General features: G+C 39.0%; 3 protein-coding genes across 11 annotated transcripts; all 3 read right to left on the bottom strand.

Annotated features, from left to right (window-relative positions):
* Window positions 1–901: 901 nt before the first annotated feature.
* u2af2a (U2 small nuclear RNA auxiliary factor 2a) lies at window positions 902–6,407 on the bottom strand. 9 transcript variants are annotated; one of them, XM_077720867.1, is made up of 12 exons: window positions 5,849–6,407; window positions 4,927–5,068; window positions 4,299–4,334; window positions 3,987–4,093; window positions 3,693–3,844; window positions 3,492–3,608; window positions 3,243–3,399; window positions 3,056–3,153; window positions 2,784–2,906; window positions 2,624–2,710; window positions 2,264–2,512; window positions 902–1,751 (listed from the first exon to the last, which is right to left on the bottom strand). In XM_077720867.1, exons 1-12 carry the CDS (start codon window positions 5,895–5,897, stop codon window positions 1,617–1,619), a joined length of 1,452 nt encoding a protein of 483 aa, XP_077576993.1. In that variant the 5' UTR covers window positions 5,898–6,407; the 3' UTR covers window positions 902–1,616. The 9 variants fall into 9 exon arrangements, with proteins under 9 accessions (XP_077576993.1, XP_077576997.1, XP_077576992.1 ...); XM_077720871.1 differs by having other exon boundaries at window positions 3,056–3,135; XM_077720866.1 differs by having other exon boundaries at window positions 4,927–5,078; window positions 5,850–6,407.
* Window positions 6,408–7,098: 691 nt separating this feature from the next.
* ccdc106a (coiled-coil domain containing 106a) lies at window positions 7,099–9,907 on the bottom strand. Its single transcript, XM_077720938.1, has 8 exons — window positions 9,794–9,907; window positions 9,335–9,413; window positions 9,156–9,257; window positions 8,879–9,079; window positions 8,619–8,675; window positions 8,114–8,374; window positions 7,878–8,045; window positions 7,099–7,802 (listed from the first exon to the last, which is right to left on the bottom strand). The coding sequence occupies exons 2-8, from the start codon at window positions 9,408–9,410 to the stop codon at window positions 7,486–7,488; spliced, it is 1,182 nt and encodes a 393-aa protein (XP_077577064.1). The 5' UTR covers window positions 9,411–9,413; window positions 9,794–9,907; the 3' UTR covers window positions 7,099–7,485.
* A 1,412-nt stretch (window positions 9,908–11,319) lies between these two features.
* Window positions 11,320–20,047, bottom strand: LOC144199210 (C-Jun-amino-terminal kinase-interacting protein 4). The gene is made up of 28 exons (XM_077720694.1): window positions 19,892–20,047; window positions 19,067–19,313; window positions 18,800–18,994; window positions 18,365–18,485; window positions 18,221–18,291; window positions 18,070–18,134; window positions 17,432–17,498; window positions 17,189–17,349; window positions 16,858–17,114; window positions 16,311–16,368; window positions 16,079–16,231; window positions 15,945–15,987; window positions 15,446–15,573; window positions 15,284–15,337; window positions 15,081–15,206; window positions 14,858–14,990; window positions 14,345–14,431; window positions 14,165–14,212; window positions 13,954–14,095; window positions 13,798–13,840; window positions 13,560–13,640; window positions 13,399–13,466; window positions 12,836–12,984; window positions 12,584–12,755; window positions 12,404–12,517; window positions 12,223–12,321; window positions 11,620–11,709; window positions 11,320–11,556 (listed from the first exon to the last, which is right to left on the bottom strand). The coding sequence occupies exons 2-28, from the start codon at window positions 19,163–19,165 to the stop codon at window positions 11,468–11,470; spliced, it is 2,913 nt and encodes a 970-aa protein (XP_077576820.1). The 5' UTR covers window positions 19,166–19,313; window positions 19,892–20,047; the 3' UTR covers window positions 11,320–11,467.
* Window positions 20,048–20,175: the final 128 nt, after the last annotated feature.

Raw genomic sequence — 20,175 nt, 5'->3', positions numbered from 1 at the left:
TTAGCAGGGCTTCTGTTGCTTCTTTTTTAACTTTCTTTGCCAATGACAGTAACAAAAGTCAAACCACATGCATTTCATCCTTCTGCAGCCAATTTAAATGAGTTTAGTAGATGTCCAATTCATTTCAAGTGGAAGGTAGCTGCCCAAATGGATTGAGCGTCTATCTTTGTCAATAGCATACGATATTTTTTTAAAGCTAGAACAGGTTAATTTAATTACAGGTTATAAAGTGAGAACTTAAAAATAATAATAATAATAACATTGTCACCAAGCTTTCCAGTTTGTTTCCCCCAAGCTGGTTTAATCAAAGAGCGCCATCTTATGGGTTTAGCAGCTATTTCAGTGCGGGAAAAAATTAGAGGCAGTTTTTCCTACTGTTTTAGTATTATATATATTAGTCTTTTATTATAGTATTTTAACATGGATTTTATTATCGTCCTACAAGCTGTTTTACCTACTGCTTTAGTATTATATATTAGTCTTTTATTATAGTATTTTAACATGGATTTTATTGTCCTACAATGGCTATAGTTTTATGTTTCCAGTATGACACAAGTCATAAGTATTATTCATGTGTTTATTTGGTCTTGTCAAAGATGTGATATGATGCACACAAACGAAACAGGAAAAAAAAATCATCACGGGCACAAAAATGACAGGTCAACTCTAAACAAGGGTCGTGAATGGCCAAGCCAGGCAACAAAGTACAAGGTGAGTGTCGCCTTAAGAAAGTACGGACGCGGTGGACCGAAAAAAAGGGGCCGGCCGGAGGCGTTTCTTCGTCCAATTGTCACGGAATCATCCGATTAAGGCTTTTGGTAATCTAAACCCCCAATAAATATGTTTGAGTGTGGCCTGAACAAACAAAAGCTGTTCAAAGAAAGGATCCATAGAAAAAAAGTGGATGGAAAACGTCCTTTACTGTAGCTCAAGTTATTCTACAGGCCGAGTACAATATTGATGTTTACAAGCTGGAGCCAGTGAAGAAGCTACACGTGGTATCGGAACAGTTAAGAGTTGACATTCACACAACACATTCTCTAGCGATCGTCCTGAGGGGGGGGCGAGGGGCAGTAGTCTGACAAAAACAAACAAATTTAACAAAAAAAAAAAATCGTCTTCTCTAGTCTTTCTAATGGCGGCAAATTTTAAATTGGACGTTAACAGCTAGTGAATAATAATAAGAACTACGAGGCGGCAAACCAAAATGCCCTCATCCCCTTCTTTTCCTTTCCTTGCTGTTGCCGTGACAACTTCCTTCTATTTAAATACAAACAATTATGTATTACGCCCCCCATCCCACCCCCCAAAATGACATCTCTGGCTTGCAAAGTATAAAAATTGTTGAGCCCACCCCTGACCAATTTAACACACATTTCTCAAAAATTTTAGAACCCTCCCCAACCTCCCCCAGAGGAAGCCCCCCCACCCGCAGAACAAGCCCACTTTACTTTTTTTTTTTAGGAGATCAGAGACAACGATCGCCACAAAAAAAAAGAACCAAAAAAAAAAAACTATAATCACTCAATGGGCTAATCTGATCAAGTGGGAGGTCAATCCAAGAAATCCCACCCAAAACCCTTCCCCCCCATTTTTTTCACTATGTCGCACCTACTCTACCAGAAGTCCCGGCGATGGTACGCGTCAGGGTCGCAGTACTTGGTCACCACTACTCTGTTGGCAAACTTCCTTCCGGTCAAACCCTGCATGGCTTTCTGGGAGTCGAACACAGACATGAACTCCACAAAGATCTGCAAGGAGGAGGACACAAGCAGTTTTAGAGGCCAGTCACCACATCTAAATAACAAATATAAATCATTCCATTTTTGACTGTTTTTTAATGCCATGTTGGTGTCACAAGATTACCTTGCGTTTTAAAATCAACAAAAACATTTGGAAAAAAATTATAAGTTTAGAGCACATCCCCTAAAATACCAAACAGGCTACACAGTTAGCTTCTACTCCTGAGAAAAAGCTAAAATTAGCAAAAATTTGCTACTCTATTGGGATTATGCCAAATACTGTCATTTTTTTTTCATTGATCCAATTCAAGTGTTATTATTACCCGCCAACTCAATGGCACAAAAAGAACCTTACATGTTAAATTCAACTTGAAAGGATGAAAAGAGCCACCTGATTGGACGACTATCATCGTCAATGTGACTATGAGTGAATGACGACAACGAAGCAAAAAGGAAAGGTGAAGGCCTATTTTCCAACAGTTTTGAAGCCGAAAATGCCATATAATGCCAGAATGACCCACCTTGCCAGTGCCAGGCACTTCCAAGCCATCGACAGGCCGCGGGATCTCGATGCTCTTGACCTGGCCGTACTTGCTACACTCGTCCCGGACGTCTTCCACAATCTCCTCATACTCTTCGTCATCAAGCAACTCCTCCGGTGCCACCATGTTCATCAGGCAGAGCACCTCGGTGGGCAAGCCACCCATTTGGGTGACGGTGCTGTTCAAACCAGGCACCTGGAGCGTGACGGGGGTCTGGTTTATGCTGGTCTGCAGGGAAACAACAAAGGTCACGGAGGTAAAAAACATTAAGTTGACCAATCGACTCATAGCTGCGTGTGTGTATGTGTATTATTTGATCATCGAATGGTCGACACATACCAGAGTTGCGTTCTTTGATCCCACACTGGCCCGCTGCACCAGGAGTTTCTTGTCTCCCAGTTGCATGCCGTTAAGCCCGGCAATCGCCTGCAATCAAACCACATCTTTAAAACGTGTCCTTCACCTTCCCCACTGCGGATTTCACGGCTAAGCTACCTACCTGGTCATTTAGGTTGACGTCGACATATTCACAGAAAGCGTATCCTTTAGACAGGCCGGTAGCACTGTCCTTGACCAGGTTGAAGGCCTTCAGAGGGCCAAAAGACGTCAAAAGCTCCTTGACCTGGTGAGGGAAGCGGGGGTTGGGGTTTGGAGGAGACACATTGCAAAACGATATCCAAGAGCGAGATGTTTTTTAAGTGGACCCGTCGATGCTGGGACTAAAAAAAACACACTTGGTCGGTCACCCGTTGTTACGGTACAACCACAAACCTGGTCGTCATTTAAGTAGTTGGGCAGCCCGCCGATGAAGAGTTTGTGGGCCGAGTCGGGCACTACTGTGGAGACCACTCCTGTGTTGACAACAAGACCTTTGAGGACAGCAAACAGTGCCAACTCCCATACATATTTACGCAAATGGTGTATGAATTATGCCAACAGGAGTAGTAATAGTAAAAACCATTAATTGTCTGTGTACCAGGCACATAGACACTGGGGTTCTCGCTCATGCCCGGCAGTGGCTGGTAATCGTGGGGACGGCGGATTTTTAGGCTTTGACCTTGAAAGATGATGCCGTCAAAAGCCATTGCCTGTGTTGTCTCATCCACTGAGCGAAACTGGAAGAAAAAAAAAATAGTACGTTATTCCGGCGTTATTTTTTTTTTTTTTAAAGAGACAGCGCGGGATGAAATGAAAAGTGGAAACAAACCTCAAGGAAGGCAAAGTTTTTATCTTGATTGATCTGCACCGCAAGCACCGGGTTTCCCGGCGCCTGAGTGAGACCACCCAGACGCATCTGAGCATTAAAGAAGTCCATCATGGACTCCTGGAAACGAGGAGAAAATTGGAATATCAGAAAAACGACCAGTGGTTTCAAGCGATTGGCTACATGATTTTTTAGCGTGGCTACCTCAGTGATCCCAAAGGGGATGTTTCCCACGTAAAGCCTTCGAGCCTGTCGGGTCATCTGGCTCCCCACCACGGGTACCGGGGTGGGGGTGACGGCTAGGCCGTCTGGAGTCATGGTGGGCAAGAGGGCCGTTGCTGGGATCTGGCCGGCAGCTAGGGGGGCACAAAAATCAAATCAGAACATATCTTTTTGTATTCAAACGACAAACACCATTAGTAAAAATCTTATTGAATTAATTCACACACAATCTTATAATTCTGATGCACAACGGTAGAAAAACAAAAACAGTACTACCTTGCATGGCTTTATACTGCATGGGGCTGATGTTTTCAAAACCGGGTGGCGGGACATCCCAGTACTTCTTCACCTTAATCTTCTTCTTCTCACGATGCGGAGAACGGCTGTAAGGATACAAACAAAACACGCCATCTGAGTAGGAGTCTTCAGCAGAGAGGGGGAAGAAAAAAAAAGAAATTAATCCAAGGTCGTGTTAAAACGCGTGTCACGACATAATCGAAACGTCGATGGCAAGTTGTTTTTTTCCTTTCGTAAGCAGGACATGAGATTGTGGCATAACATAGCTTTACGTTTGTTTTGCTGTATTACCTTGCAGTTTTGTCCTGTGGGTAGCTCGGTGGTGAGCTGAAATGACATTGGAGGGAGTTCACAAAAACATTCGCTCACATTTTACACTTGTATTGTTCTAAGGAATCATGTCCAAAACACGGTGGGTAAGATTCTTCAAGTTTAGGTCAGGAAAGGGACTTCTCATTTTCTGTCAATCATTTGCCTGGGTGTTTCTGGTGCATGTGAAAAAAATAGGACTGCCATCTGGTACTTTTCATCCGTTCATTCATCTTATAGACACTAAGAACATGAGGACACAGGAGACTATCCCAAAAAAGGACACACCCTAAACTGGTTTTATGGTTTCAACCTATTTTCCTTTTTTTTAAAATGACAAGAAAAATATTACCGTATTTTCACGACTATAAGGCGCCCTTAAAAGTCTGAAATTTCCTCCAAAATAGAAAGGGCACCTTATAAACCAGTGTGCTTTATCTATGCGGAAAAAAAATTGTCATTTGTTGACTGTGCGCCTTATAATGCAGTGCGCCTTATAGTCGTGAAAATACGGTCGTTTTTAAAACAAATGATACTGCATGGCACTCAAGCGCTTGGACGGATGTTCCAGCTCGGAAGTCCAGACGTGGATGAAGTGTGAGAGACTCACCTGCGTCTGTGTCTGCGATCCTTACTGTCGCCGCGGCGATCCCGGGAACGTCTGTCCCTGTCTCTGCTCCTCCTCTTCCTATCACGGCTACGGCTGCGAGAGCCGGAGCGGCGGTGGTGCCGGTTCTCTTTGTCGCGCTCGGCTAGGGCACCAAAAGAGGAAAATGGGAAATCAAAAAATTAGTGCCTGCTTTATTACGGACCTCATCATGAGCGGATCATTAACAGAAAATAACATTGACATGTTAGGTGTTCTGGCATATAATGATTGCAAGTCATGTGACACATTCCGATTTGATTAATACATGTGACCCAAATCTGTTTATCATACAAATATTTACTGTAATCATGACATTACGACTGTGCTTGGGAAATACTATTATGGTATGTTACAATTGATAGGACATGTGATTTATTTTGACATGGCAACTGTATCATATCAACAACAGTTGATTAGTTGATTTGGAAAATTACTTCAGTTTTGTACACAACGTTGAATCATTTTTATTGCATTTAGATTAGGTAAATGGATCAAATAAATCCATTTATTTAGATTTGCGTACTTTCACCTCAATTTTCTTTTCCCACGTCCCTGCATTTGCACATAAATCAGGACTTTTGCAACACTAGTTTAGAAATGAAAAAAAAAAGACGATTGCGAATACATGAAGATCAAACTACTGTAACATTATATTTTGATTATGATAACTTGAAATTTATTTAGAGTTAGGCACGCAACCAGCTGCAAAACGGCAAAGTTTCCCGTAGCGCGTAGCAATTTGTGTCTTTTTTAGCTAACGGCAGCGATGTCTTCCAGTAAATAGACCGAGCCGGAGCAGCACAGCTTCATGGCGGCAACACATATCTACGGGATCGATTGCAATTCTTTCGAAGAATACTTCCCCAAAAATAATACTCCTCACCTTGCTTGTTTTCGGATAGCTGCCGCTCAAATTCGTCGAAATCTGACATCTCTGAAGCTTTCGGCCGCTTTCCGCGTCTGCGTTATTCGCTCAAGCTACAAAGTGTACCTCGAATCCCACCCCCTCCAAAAAAAGGTCGCACAGGGAAATTAGCTTCGATTTACAAACCCGATGAGAATAACTGCGTTCGGATTAGCATATATAGTAAGTGATCTTTATTTACAAAGCGATCGGTAAAGTTATGGATGAAAAAACGTGGCTTAGCCCCGCTAGCATTAGCAACGCAAAGTCCAGCAAGGGGAGAGAAAAAAAGGCCTGGTGCAGCTTAGCTTAACCTGCTAGCACAGACAACGGAATGAATGGGGACTATTTTACCGATCGCCAAACACAAACTGCGAGGTTCGTTAGGCATCCAAAAAAGGGCAGTCACTCGGCTTTAAAATCCATATGCGCGCGCCTTATCGAGTTTGGAGGTCAGCGAAGAGTATAAAGAACACAGATCGCCCGCGTTTCTTTCTCCCTCCGTCTCCCTGGTCCTCCTCAACAACGGAAGTCGACTAACGGGCTTCCGGTAAATGGCTAGCTAAAAATATATAGCATTTTATTATGGGGAAATAAATTAATTAGAAAAACGCACGTTTATTATCTTTCTTTTTATTTTATTCATTGGTTATACTATGTAAATATTCAATGCATTTAACCATTTGATTCACAATAAACATGTGGGGCTTCTAATGCTCAATGTGATTTTGTTTGCTATTGTGTGCTATGTTTATTAACAATAAAACATAAAATACCTTTATTTGTATTTATTCTAAGTTTTATAATTGAATACGTTTAATACATTAGTGAGCGTGTACATTTCTTTATTCTGATTTATGAGGATATATTCTGAAATTCACAGAATTTGGTTTTCTATTTTGTAATATTTGGGAAAACATGAATATAATCTGCCTTGGCCGCCTTTAGTGCAACAATGCCAGTACTATTTTAGCTAACAAAATTTGAATATCTCAAATAGGTTTCCTAGTGACAGAATTAATAGTCATTATATCATGCAATAGTCCTTATACAGTGTTTATGTGCACCGGTATCGTCAATATCTCAAAATATCGGCGTCCTTAAGTAGTGTAATTTTTTTGGGTCAAACATTTTTGTCGTAGGTCAAAGAAATTCACAATTTGAATACTAAAAATACTTTTATCAGTTGTCGAACGAAGGCACTTACAAAAAACAGATTACCAATGATACTACAATTCAAATAGACAACTTTAATTAAGGCAATGTAATTAAATAGTCATAGTAAAAACATCAATTAGACACAAAACACAGCGACAATATATAAAATTCTTACTCCTTACAATTAAATATCTTTACAAAACTGCAGTGCAGATATAATAAATTATTTCCGATTGTATCCAAATATTACAATAATACTGCAAAGTGATTATATTTATGGTGGTGTAAATGCACCTATCATAATATGATGGCACTAAAATTGACATTTAATTTTCCAAAAGTTATGCCTTAAAGAAGAAAAATCCTAATGAGGATGTCTGTTTTGATGAATTAAATGGGTGAAAAAAAGAGAATAAAATATTATTCCGTACCTGTAGACTTTATCAATCTACTTTAGTTCAGTGTCTGAACCTGTAGGCGATTGGCAGAAGTAAGTTGTTCTTCTTCAGAGCTTGCACCCTGTTCACAGTCTCCTCATCCAACGCCATGTAGCAGCGGCGAGCGTAGTCTAGCAGTTTCTCCTTTGCCGGGTCAAACTCTCCAACCAGCGCCACCTTCTCGGGAGCCACCAGCAGGAGCTCGGCGATGGGCGTGGTGGAAGCCACCGTGTTGCGATCCACGCCGTGGATTTGAAATGCCTTGGACATGTTTTTCACACGTTGGTATGTGAGAAGAATCTTCTTGTAGCGGAAAAGCACCCCGGCGGGGTCTTTTACTGAAATGTGGAACATGAAACATGTTGTCTTTCTAGCCAGACCATCGGAAAATTAGTGGGAACATAGTTCCTTACCTCTTTGTCTCTCTTTGGTCCCTCTGAAAACTCGCTTTCTCTTGAATAATACTTTGTTGCTGTTAATGGAATTTTGTATGGCACCATCTCCAGATATCATTTCTTCCTCTTCGAGGTAGCCATCATTGTCCAAATATTCGTCCGCTTCCCGCAAGAGTGGAAGAGAATCTGATGAAAGAATGAAAGTGATATTGTTGTTAATCTGTGGGTGAGTTATTTTGCTATATTTTCATTACCTGGATTTAAGTTTCGATGGTCATTCATTAGTGGTCTTGAGGCATTGTTAGCGGCGGTGCTACCGGCGGAATTACTGGGAGCGCCAAGGCCGTGCAGGAGGGCTGCGGATCGTGCTGAAGTAAACAGAGAATTCATGGAGACCATCTGGTTGCTCATAGGATTGGACATGTGGTTTTGGGAGGGAGACCCTGATGTCACAGGGGGTCTTTGGTGGATCATTTGGTGAGAGGGCAAGCGTTGCGAGTCTGTGTTTTGTTGCCCTATGAGAATAAGACAATAGTCAATATTATAGTAAGATCCAAAAAGTCTTTAGGATAGTCATTTTATTAAAATAGAATGGTTTTCATTCAAAAGTATGAAATATTTTGGCAAAGAAAAGAAAAAAATCAATAGTTTTGTCATAAAATAGGTGATTTATAATCCTAGTATGTACTTATGTTTATGTCAACTGCTGAGATCAAATGAAAGCAAAATAGTAAATAATGTCCATGTTCTCACACTAACCAGCAGGATGTCCATCGTCTCGTCTTTCCCTCCAGTTGAATCGTCTTGACTCATAACCTGCAAAATTATCCAAATTAAACTGTAGGACTGGAACACTAGTCTGGTTCAGCTATAAAAGTGCTTTGTAAAATGAAAATAACAAATAAAGAAAAGAAAAAAAATAATTGATTAAAATTGGGAACAGTATTGTTAAAAAAAGTGATTTATCTTTAGTCTATATCATTCAACCTTAAAATGTTCATCGGAATTACTATACTTGCCTTGATTTTCTCGTTGGATTTTTGTGGATGAAATAAAAGAGTCGAGTTGGCACCGAAGAAAGTCCCGTTCCTCTTCCAAGTCCTCAATGCGTTTCTGAAGCCATGAGTTTTTTTCCAGAGAAATTTGCAGCTGCGTCCGAAGGTTGGTGGTCATCATGTAGTTGCTGTTCACGTGAGAGGATCCAGTAGATGGCGGTGACCCTATCAAGGAAAAGATGATGGTAAAATAACATAGGAAAACTGAATTCAAAGATCCAAATTTAAAATTGTCTTTCACCTTCAAAACTTTGGTGATTTTGGTTGAAAAATCCTTGCTGCTCAAAGTTGTTTTCTTCCAGTGGAATGTTCATTTCGTAATTGTCTTCATTTTTGATTTCATCTTGGAAGAAAAATACAATAACATTACATGACATATTTTTAAGAGATAATTTAGAGAATGCACAACAAATAACTTACTCTGTAGGTGTGTGGATCCTGAGTGGTTTTTGGATGTGGATGCGGTGTCAGATCTGTTTCCATTTTCCATCATCATAACCTTAAAAAAGGAATTTTGATTTAAATTATATTGTATTGTTTTATAGCTATACAGAATATATTCAAATTTGATTGTGACAGAATTCAGATTTTTTATTCCATTTAAGTTATATATGCAATTGAGAAGTGTCTTCTCCTTGCAGACAATTATGTGCATGCTATTTCAGTCTATCTTTAATAACACACAAACAAGTATTTACTAAAACCTTATGAATATATTCCGATTACACATGCTAACAAGCTAATCAAAGCAAGGCTAGGAACACTCCACCTGCAAAAAAATATCATAAAGCATCATTTTCTTTTCATTACAATGTTGCACTCTGTCTACATATTATATCATTCCAGTGTTAAAAGTATTAAAATGGGTTCGTTACTTACCCGATTAACGATGGTAATAACCTTGTGACAAACGTGTAATAAGACGTTGTTATTACTCTGTCATGTCGCCATTTCGCAAACGCTTCCGCTAGCTAACAAGCTAACAATAACACTAGTACTATTATCATTGTCAAAACGATGACGTATTTTCCGGTGGAGGTTTTCTAGTGAATTTTGTGTGGTTTTCAGAATAATTTAAACATATTAAAAATTCTATAACATTCATAAAAATGGATTAAAACCCAGGTTTAGCTCTGGGAAATAGAGTTTAAATTAATAATAATGCTTTTAAATTGTTTTCACATTGAATTGGCACCAGTGAGTCAGGCCGGACAGGTAGAGCAAGTGACGACTCGAGTGTCATGTTTCACTATTTACTGTTGACTCCGGAGTCATTGCTGCCGTCAAAACTATTTGCGAGGACATTCTGGAATCGTTTATAAATCTGGTTGCATTATCGGTAAGATTTAAACGTTGATAATAACGCCTCTTTGTGCGCAAGGATCTTTGGATCTGTTCTTGTGCGCTGAACAATTTTCTGTCACCTGAAACACTGACAGGTGTGGCACTTTTGACCGCTTTGACACTGAGTCAGTATTCGGAATTTTGTTCAACTGTTTTAACGGTTAATTTTTAACGTTTTAGTTTGTAATTCTACTTAGTTACAATTTTATTTAGCAATAAAAGGCTATAATAATTGCACTGTATTAAGGAAAATATACAAATAAATTGAAAAGATACTTTAAAGTGATATACTACACTATTTATGACACTACATTGTAATTATTGGTTTTTGTACACTAATTACACTACATTTTATTTTTCGGTTATTATTTACTATTTATTACACTATATTTTAATTATTGGTTATTGTTTTTCACATCCTCAATGCCCTTTCAAGATTTCTTTATACATTTTTGTGTATTTGTCAATTGAATTTGCCACAATGAATGCATTAAGTGTCTTGTCTCAATCTATTCTTTTTTCCTAGGTATGGCCTCAAAGAAAGATGGCTTGTCCCACTGCAAGCTCGCCCTGGTGTTTGCAGTGCTGATGGACCTTCTGGGCGTCACATCCCTGTTGCTGGGCGTCTTTGCACCCCTGGAGATCCGAGGACGAGACTTTGGAGATTTTCTAGTGTACTCGGGAGCTCTTCTGATGCTTCTATCCTTGGCCGGCTGGGTTTTGTGGTACAGCGGCAACATTGAGGGTCTGACCTCACGCAAGGAGTTAGGGGGTGCTATGGGCAGTGCGGTGGATCGCCTGGCCAGGTCTTTGAGCAGGAGGATACGACTCCCCAGGACTCGGAGCAGTCCTACATAAACTAAACTAAAAGGAACATTATTATGCACAAGGACAAAAAAAATGTATTCAATGCACAGAAGTGAAAGAAGTTGAGATATTAATGTTTTTTTTATGTACAAGAATGATTCCAAATACACATCAGTTGAACCATATGCAAAACTGTATTTAAATATTGCATCTTTGGCTTGTGAGATGACATTAAAATATATTTTTCTAAAATCAGACCCCCATAAAAAGAACGAAGACCATAGGAATAAATAGATATCGTATGCTGTTAGGCTGTACTAGTGTTGAGCTCATTACCAATGTATTTCAAAGAAATATGCATACACATGCCCAATAAAGTGTAACTGAGAATTAAGGCGTGGCTTAATTCTGCCAAATGATCATATGACTACGTTCGAATCGCTGGGGCGTCGCCTGGCACAACTCCAATGATCCGTCGCCCTCGTCGTCTCCTTAAGGTTGGAAGAAAAATCAGTCATGAAAAGTCACAATTGTGTTTTTTTCTTTTGACTCACCGATACGAAAGTTGATGTATCCCTCCCCTCCACTAAGAATAAGCTGAGAGCTTGTAAACTTTTCTTTGCCAGCGGTTGCCATCAAACATCCTAAGAAAAAAGAAATGTAACTTAAAAGTGATAATCTATTACATCAGTTACCGTAAAAGCAATTAAAACGTATATGGCATTAACACTTTCATGCACTAATTATGATTTTTCATTTAATTTCTTAGTGAAATCAAATGCTTTAAGTTTTTTAATTTATCTAAATAGATAAATTTAGCTTTAAGTGATATTCTATAAATTCCTAAATGGATTTATAATTATAAAAAAATAATATAATCAAATCAAAAGCCCCTGATAATAAAGGCTTTTGATGTGATTATATTTTTTATAATTGTAAATCCATTTAGAAATTGATAGAATATCACTTAAAGCTAAATTTATCTAGTTTATCTATTTAGATAAAAAAATTAAAAAATACAATATTGATGTGTTTTTAAAAACGGACAATAATTCCTGATATTTAAGTTTTTTATTGACTAAAAGTAGACACTTGCGTGTCAACTTTGGAAAAAATACGGTGAGCACGGTACCTGAAAGGGTTAAAGCAATCATTACCTGGTGCAGCAATGATAAAGCGGACAGCTTGCCGGTGTCCATGGTAACAAAGCTGGGCACTTGCGGGAGAACAATATGGGATGGAAATTGCTTCAGATGCTGTGAATGATAAACTCATCACTCAATAGGAATCGCACAAAGTGAATGAAACCATCAATTATTATTACATCAGGACACTTACTGATAGACAAAGGGATGGAGATGATCGCCCCGCCTGCCATGCCCACCCATAGTCGGCTGGAGATGACAGCTAGCGAGGTTATCTGAAGAGGCGATAGTGTCAGGAAAGCAGGGCCTGGAGTTGTAGATGGAAAATTATAGTGGTACCCTTACAATATATGTTCTTTTTGTTTACACACACCTAAAGATTTGGTAACCAGAGCAGAAAAATCCACTTCCTGAAGCAGGCGCCATGTTGCCCAGTCAAAAAGCCTGAGAACGGAGTCAAGTCTACATGACGTCCAGACGCCATTTCCTTCAGCGCAGAGGAAACGAACTTGCTGCTCGCTGCGCTCTGAGACTGGAAAAACATGCTACAAAAAACAACAAAAAAAGCATGTAAGTTTGATTTTTGGCACCAGAAATGAAACAAACACTCATTCTGTCTATTTACCTCCACCTTCCTTCTGTTAATGTCAATCACATGAACTTTGTTCCAATATCCAACCCACATACGCCCACCTTTAGCAAGGCAACAACGAATAGGCTGTACAGGGTTTGATCCCAGGGGCATCAATGAATGTGAGTGTAGGTTCCAACCACCTGTCAATCAACAAAATATGACAGAGTAAATGTATTGGAAGTATTGTATTGCAGAATTTAAATACATTCTACACCATACCCTTCAAAATGTATTTAATGAATATGCAAAATACGAAAACTGCAGTTTCTCTGTATATTTACTGAAATTATTAATACAAAAGAATGCTTGAAAATAGTTTTATATTTCCACTAATCTTATTTTTTTGTATTTCAATAAAATATGTGAATATTCAGTAAATAACAAATAAATCAGATGATAGGAATTTTACCACTGATTTTTCTGTGTGGTAATCAAGCTCTTAATAGTTTATTACTTATTATTGATAAGTACCATAAAACAACAGAATTGAAGCCTCCCATTTTTCCAATTCTGAAAAGATATGAAAAAAATCTTAATTTGCTTAGATATTTTACCTGAAGTACTGGAAAAGAAAGCCAAAGTTCCATCGCCTAAACCAGCTATCACGTGACCTTTGGTGTATCTGTCCAATGACAACATTTGAGAGGAAAAAAAATCCATAATTCATACAATAAGAACTTACTTTCAAAAAATACATCAATAAACTTGCACTCACTTTAATGAATGAACACTTTCCGAGAGGGAAACCGAGTGCAAACATAACCCTCTGTCTCCTGAGGCCGAGTGTATCACTATACTGGAAAACAGAATAATGATATTTTAAGTGACCATTGGGAAATTTAAACATAAAAAGAGTCAAAAGAATAAAACTTTAATGTGCAGTTATTCAAAAACTCAACATGCTCATTCTAAATGAAAGAATGAAGAGAATTGCTTGTTCAGCATACATTTACCTTCCTTCCTGAGTGCCAATCCATACAGTTCCTGGAGAGTCCCCTGACATAACAAAAACAGGAACACGTGAGGAAAAAAAATTCCAGCCAAAGTGGCGCTAATTAGTTTCCAGTAAAATGTTGGAAAGGGCGGGAAAAGACACAAAAGTAACTGACCGACGGGGGGCACGGCACAGATGCAGAGGGCGGGAGCAGTGGGGGGGAGGCTGAACTGATCCAAGACAGTGTTGGATCGAGCGGGGTCAATCACTGAGACGCTGCTGTTGGAGGCGGGGCCAGAAACGACCCACACAGAGCACTGATGGAGTTTGGAGAAGATGTTATTAAAATGAGATTAGCTGAATCTGTGTGTGTGTGATGAGCTTACGGTTGCCTCGCCTGAGATATCAGGTGGGACTGCCACGGCACAATTCAGCTACAAAAGAAAAAGAAAATTCATTGAAAATAGCAATTTAAATGAATTGGGCATCTATCATTGGCAATGGCGGTCAATGAGTTTGACACCACCTGGGTTAAATATGTTTTTTTCACAGTTCACTAAGAGTACCTTTGCAGTGGAGTCTCTTTGGTCTAGAAGCCTGAGTTGCATTAAGACTGGAACATCTTGTGGCTCTTGGACGGATTCCTGAGATTCCTACAGAGAAGTACATTTTTACTCTATGACATACGAGTCAAAGTGGTGGCCCGGGGGCCAAATCTGGCCTGCTACATCATTTTGTGTGGCCCGGGGAAGTAAATTATGAGTGCCGACTTTCTGTTTTAGGATCAAATTAAAATGAAGAGTATAGATGTATATTAAATTTCCTGATTTTTCCCCTTTTAAATCAGTAATTGTAATTTTTTAATCATTTTTTTCTGTGTTTTTAGTTCAAAAATCATTTTGTAAAATCTAAAAATATATATATAAAAAAGCTAAAATAAACATTGTTTTATATCTCTAAAAAACTGAATATTCCGGACTTTTAATCCATTTATAAAAAATAAAAAAACACTAAATATTATATCTAAAATGGTACGGCCCATGTGAAATCAAGTTGACGTTAAAGTATTTCCCCAATACCTGAGTGTTAGCCAATGGGACACTCCATCCATGCAGCTGTCTCTTTCCTAGTGTTCCCCACACGTGAGAGCGAATTTCTCTGTAAATTTCTCTCCTTCTGGCACGAGGTGATGCAACTGCAGCGGCAGATAATCTGGAAACAACACATGAGAGCAGCAAAGTTTTTCTATCACTTCATGAATTGGACGTCCATTGCCGTCAGTGACATTGGCCACAAACTTACTCTGCCTGGCTACAATTGACTTCTTGTCTCTGTTGAGATAGCGGCACAGGAGGTAGATGGACTGATGGTAAAGTTGTACGTGGTAGAATTAACGGTTGTTTGCTCAGGCCAAAAAAACGATTAAATCTTAATGAGGAAAAATAAAAGGACATTGAAGTTAAATCTGCTCTCTGTCAGGACGTGATCTATTTCGAAGAACTTACTTAGACCAAAGGCTTGACCGTCTCTCTTCAGAGAGCCTTTCTTCTTTTGTTGCCCTAAGAGGTAAAGAAGGGGACACGCAGAGTGAATTGGTGGGGAGATACTGAGTCGTGCTCTGTAAAATGTTGAATTTAGAGAGAAAATAGCAGAAAAACATTCCGTACCTGAGTGTTTGACTTTGCGTCATTGCCTCCTGCAGTTCAAATAGCCGCTGTTTGTACTGGTTTTTCTCCATGACCACGCGAGCCATTTCTGAGCGAGTGAAATGCCGCATGGATGTAGATAATGAGGACTGAATGGAAAGATTAATGCTGTTAAATGGTTAACAGGGAAGTACAGTAATCCCTCGAATATCACGATTAATGTAGACCAGACATAGCCGCGATTGTAAAATTGGATAACTTAAAATTTCAACCTTTCAACCTATACTTTTTTTGGTACTGTGTGCTAGCAACACAATTGAAAACTATTGGAAATATTAGTTACTGTTGTATCACTGGATTAACTAAAGTTTAACCTAAACTTTTTTTTGTATCATGTGTTATCAAAACAATTGAAAACTATTGGAAATATTGGTTACTGTTGTATCATTGGATTAACCAAAGTATAAGTTAAATGACACCAGGGCAGTCACAATTTTACAAAACAGAAATCTGTTCTTACAGGAGAATCTGCTGATTGATGTTCCTCCAGTTCTTCTCGAAGTCTAAAAAAAAATGTCCACATGAGTACAATATGAATCACCAGCTAAAATTTGAATAATCCACTAAACCCCGCCCCACACAGACACCTTTTACCTCCTCATTTCCTCCTCTCGCTCCTTTATCCTGCTGTCGACTCGCGACACAGTTTCCCGAAGCGAAGCCACTTCCAGTTTCAGAGTAGAGCGGTCATCCGTCAGCTCCATGACCCGAGAAATCAGTGCCTTGCGGGCAGCTTCCACCATTTCACTAGAAAAACAAAAGCAAAAAAGGGGGAAAGTTTAACCATTGTCTCTCAAGGTCAGATTAAATCCCATGCAGGACTCACTGGGTGTTTTTCAATTCTTCATACTCAGCAAGAATCTTCTCAAACTGGTCAGCGCTGCCTAAAAAAAAGAGAAGAATTGAAGAAAAGTTGGCAGGGTGAGTTATCAAATTCAAGGCCTGAGGGCCAGATAATTTTATGAAGCCTGCAAAATTAAATTTTCATGTTTCACACTATGTTGAATGCATTTGATTTACCAATCCCACTTTTAAAATGGAACAGTAATGGAACATAATGTTTTTTTTAATTATTATTTCAAAGCCACATATTGAGACAATAAAAAAAAACTACATTTTAACCAAAAAATGCTGAGGTCTTAACACTGCTACTAAATGAGGAGGTGCCCTTAAAAATTGACACAATGCCAGTTAATTTTTTTGTATCATACTTTACACCCCCATTAAAAATGTCTAAAAAAAAATCCTTAATTTGTAGTGTTTTTAATAACATGAGGCCATCAAATTGGTTACCAGACTTCCAAGCTAAACCATAAGCGACATGACCTGCCACAAAGAGGAGTTTACCCCATGTGGAGGTTTTAAGTAATTACCTCTGACGCTAGCCCCTTGGTCGACACTCTCCACAAAATCCTGACTCAGTTCCGAGAGCTCGGAGAAAACCGAGTCTGTGTTGCGCAGCTCCCATTCCAAGCCGTCTTCTTCCAGGTCTTCATCCTCGTGCTCGTTACCTTCCTTCTCCTTGGGAGGCTCCTGCGGTCCACCTCCGTTTTCTTCTTCCGACTCATCTTTTTTGAGCTCGTCCTCCAAGCTGGTATCGGATGTTTCTGTGCTTGGTCTTGCTGGGGCGCTACCCATGTCAAATGGAGGTTAGCGGACACCATTTATCCAAATTATAGCACCTAAAGCTTTCAAATAAATTACCTTGCATCGTCCCAAGAGCTGTGGAAACCTCTCAGCTCAGGGGTGGAGCTAATGATGTCGTTGACAAACTGATCCGAGGCAGCTTTGATAATATCCATCACCTTGTCTTCTTTGGTTTTTACATCTTCCAAAGGGAGAGCACCAGAGTTGGAGTGGAGGTTCTGTTTAAAGCAAGTAAAATGTCACATTCATTAATAGAAGTTGAATTTTATTATGAAAATGAAAACGCCAATTAAGATTTACCTGAGCATTTGTATCTGACAAGACTTCTTTGGGGGTTACTTCAGCATTTTTGCTCAGTGAGCGATTCCTGAAGATGTTGAATAGTTAAGATTTATCCATTGTAGCATATTTTTAAAGATGATGACTACCGTATTGTCCGGACTATAAATTGCACATAATGTTGTTTTTTTCGTTCAATCCTTACACCAACTGTTTGTTTTGTTTTCAGGCAAAAGTTATCTGGAAAATAGATATTTACTATTCATTCATTTCCCGTACTGCAATCTATTGTAACATATTTTTAAAGATGATGACTACCGTATTGTCCGGACTATAAATTGCACATGTTTTTTTTCTTTCAATCCTTCCACCAACTATTTGTTATGTTTTTAGGCAACAGTTATCTAGAAAATAGGTATTTACAATTCATTCATTTTCCATACTGCTTAATCAATGTAAACTTCCACCAAACTTAAATCTTTTTAGCAAATTTTGTGAAAACGCTGACATTACTATTTGAAAGAATACAAAAACCATTTTAATGAATACAAAGTTTTCCGAGAAACTTTGTTTTAAAGTCATTTGAATGACTAACAGCAGCTCAATGTAGCTGAACAGGTGATAAATAAGACTGCAATAAAGTAATGATGAAAAACAACCTCAAGGGCGAATATCTTTCCGAGTCCTTCCTCTTTTCTAGTAGCTCTCGATAGGAGTGAGCCATCTAAATGAAACAAAGATCAACAATAAATAATTTTTCAATGTGGATGTGTGTGGATAATTTATACAACAATTTGACCCTTATCTTACCTTGTTATGTGTCAGCCTCAACGTACTCAGTTCTCTACCCAAAGCCGACTTCTGCTCTTCCAAGGCCACCACTGCAGTACAAAAACAACAATAATTATTCGAAAGGTGGAAACATTCGTACTTCAAGATCCTTATTGTACTCACATTGATCCGCTTGTTCCCTGGCTTTCTTTTCCAAACGTTTCTCTCTGCTTTCTCGCTCCTTTTCCCTACCTCTCATAGCTCTCCTTTCTTGCTCTATTTGATCATCAAGCTCCAAAAACCTCTTAAAAAGAAAAACATAATATAACTTTTAACTTATATTATTCAGCACGTAATTCTTCTTCTATGGTGAAATATGGATTCTTCTTCGGTGCTGATTTCCACTCAATTCAGCACCAAAGAAGAACTTCCACTTGCGAATTTCAAAGTAAATTTTGACATTTTAATGAACATTTTTTATAAAAACATTTTTGGCATAAAAATTTAAGTAAAAATGATGAAAAAGTACAAATAAAGATTCAAATGTTAGAAATAAAAGAACTTTTTCCTCCCATTTTTTTAGATAAAAATATATATTTTATTTTATTATTTTTGTACCTCTTGACATTCTTTCCTCTGCACCTTCTCAGCCTGGTATCGCTCCAACAGGCCCTCACGTTCAGCTCTCTCACTTGCCGCCTCATCTTCTCTTTCTCTCAGCTGAGCTTTGCAGCTAGCAAGGACTTCCAATACCCACACAAAAATGGGTACCAAGGACTCCACCACACCCTCACCGTGGGCCTCAATAACCGTCTGTTTAATAGAATAAAGCATTAGATTGAATTTACCACACGCACACAAAAAAACACACACGAGAAATGTTACCTGCAGTTCGGAATACAGCTTTCCCGCCTCCTCGCTGACAATGTTGGGATCCAGCTCCAGTTCACCTGTTGCACACAACACTCTCTCACTGTACTCCATCAGCTTTTTAGTACAGTGCCCACTCAGAGTGAGGTTACAACTCCATGGAATCTATCTGGTTTTGGAATAATAGGCCAAACTGCAGCAGCACCCATCTTCTGCAGCGTCATGTTCCGCTTGTGCTTGACAGGGATGGCATCCTTGTAGACTGGAACAAAGGAAAATAGATAAGGGAATGAGTAGGAGTTATTTGAACTTAAAATACAGCACTCATTTGACTGGATGTCGTGTATTCTTGTTTGATCACAAGTTTTGCAGGGAAAACAACTTTCCAAATACTACATACATTATTTGAGTTATCACAATGCAAAATGCAGTACAAAAAAGATGAGTTCACGTGTGTAAAAAAAAATGGTAAATTAACCATTCGCCGGTAATTCCAAGACGCACCATTTGACCTCAGCTTTTTTTTGGCAATTACGACTAGAAACTCGTGTTCTGTTAAAAATTAAAACTGCATTTATGATTTACAATGCAGCATGTGCGTGTTTACCAATTCCTCCAACGCAGATGTGAAAGTATAAATAAAATCCACGTCGGTAAAGATGTAAATGACTGCACCGAATTTGCAACGTCAACATTCACGGGAACTGTACATTTGTGGCTAGCACACAAAAGCTAAAGGTTCTACTTTTAAACAAGACATTATGAAGAAATAACGTGACTGACAGGAGACACCTGAGAAGGCAAACCCGTGTATCAGGCGTTGTTTTTCAACAAACTCACCTTAAACGTCGGACCCTCGGTGATCTTTTATTACACTTCTTCAATAGACAGGCAACTTTCGCTCGTTTATTCGTTGTTGGTGGGGGGAAAAGTGTCAATTACGCCGTACATAGGCAGTTTGGAGAAAGGGGTGTGGCTTATGCTTGACGCCTGTCATGTTACCCATACACACCAATCAGATTTGAGTATTTCTGAGCGGTGACCAATAGGAGTGAACAAAAGGCGGGGCTCGGGTGATGGTGTTTTTAGAAGGCGAAAAAAAAGTTCCTGAAACTTGAACGGAG

The sequence above is a fragment of the Stigmatopora nigra genome, chromosome 7 (genome assembly GCF_051989575.1).
Source record: "Stigmatopora nigra isolate UIUO_SnigA chromosome 7, RoL_Snig_1.1, whole genome shotgun sequence".
Lineage (NCBI taxonomy): Eukaryota > Metazoa > Chordata > Actinopteri > Syngnathiformes > Syngnathidae > Stigmatopora > Stigmatopora nigra.
Note: the sequence above shows the minus strand (reverse complement) of the source record. Positions and strands in the feature narration are given on the sequence as shown.

Bases quoted from the DNA above. Each gene is read 5' to 3' on its own strand.
- LOC144199210 (XM_077720694.1), bottom strand. From the start codon at position 19,165: ATGGAGTACAGTGAGAGAGTGTTGTGTGCAACAGGTGAACTGGAGCTG. The intron at 16,232-16,310 runs GTGAGTCCTGCA...TTGTTTTTCTAG, and splicing joins GAAGAATTGAAAAACACCCA to TGAAATGGTGGAAGCTGCCC. The intron at 12,518-12,583 runs GTGTGTGTAAAC...CTACAACTCCAG, and splicing joins TCTGGTTACCAAATCTTTAG to GCCCTGCTTTCCTGACACTA.
- u2af2a (XM_077720866.1), bottom strand. From the start codon at position 5,897: ATGTCAGATTTCGACGAATTTGAGCGGCAGCTATCCGAAAACAAGCAA. The intron at 3,845-3,986 runs GTAGTACTGTTT...GTGCCCCCCTAG, and splicing joins GCAGTATAAAGCCATGCAAG to CTGCCGGCCAGATCCCAGCA. The intron at 3,154-3,242 runs GTTTTTACTATT...CTGTCCTCAAAG, and splicing joins TGGTACACAGACAATTAATG to GTCTTGTTGTCAACACAGGA.
- ccdc106a (XM_077720938.1), bottom strand. From the start codon at position 9,410: ATGATGATGGAAAATGGAAACAGATCTGACACCGCATCCACATCCAAA. The intron at 9,258-9,334 runs GTAAGTTATTTG...TTTTCTTCCAAG, and splicing joins AGGATCCACACACCTACAGA to ATGAAATCAAAAATGAAGAC. The intron at 8,046-8,113 runs GTAATGAAAATA...TTCTTTCATCAG, and splicing joins CCATCGAAACTTAAATCCAG to ATTCTCTTCCACTCTTGCGG.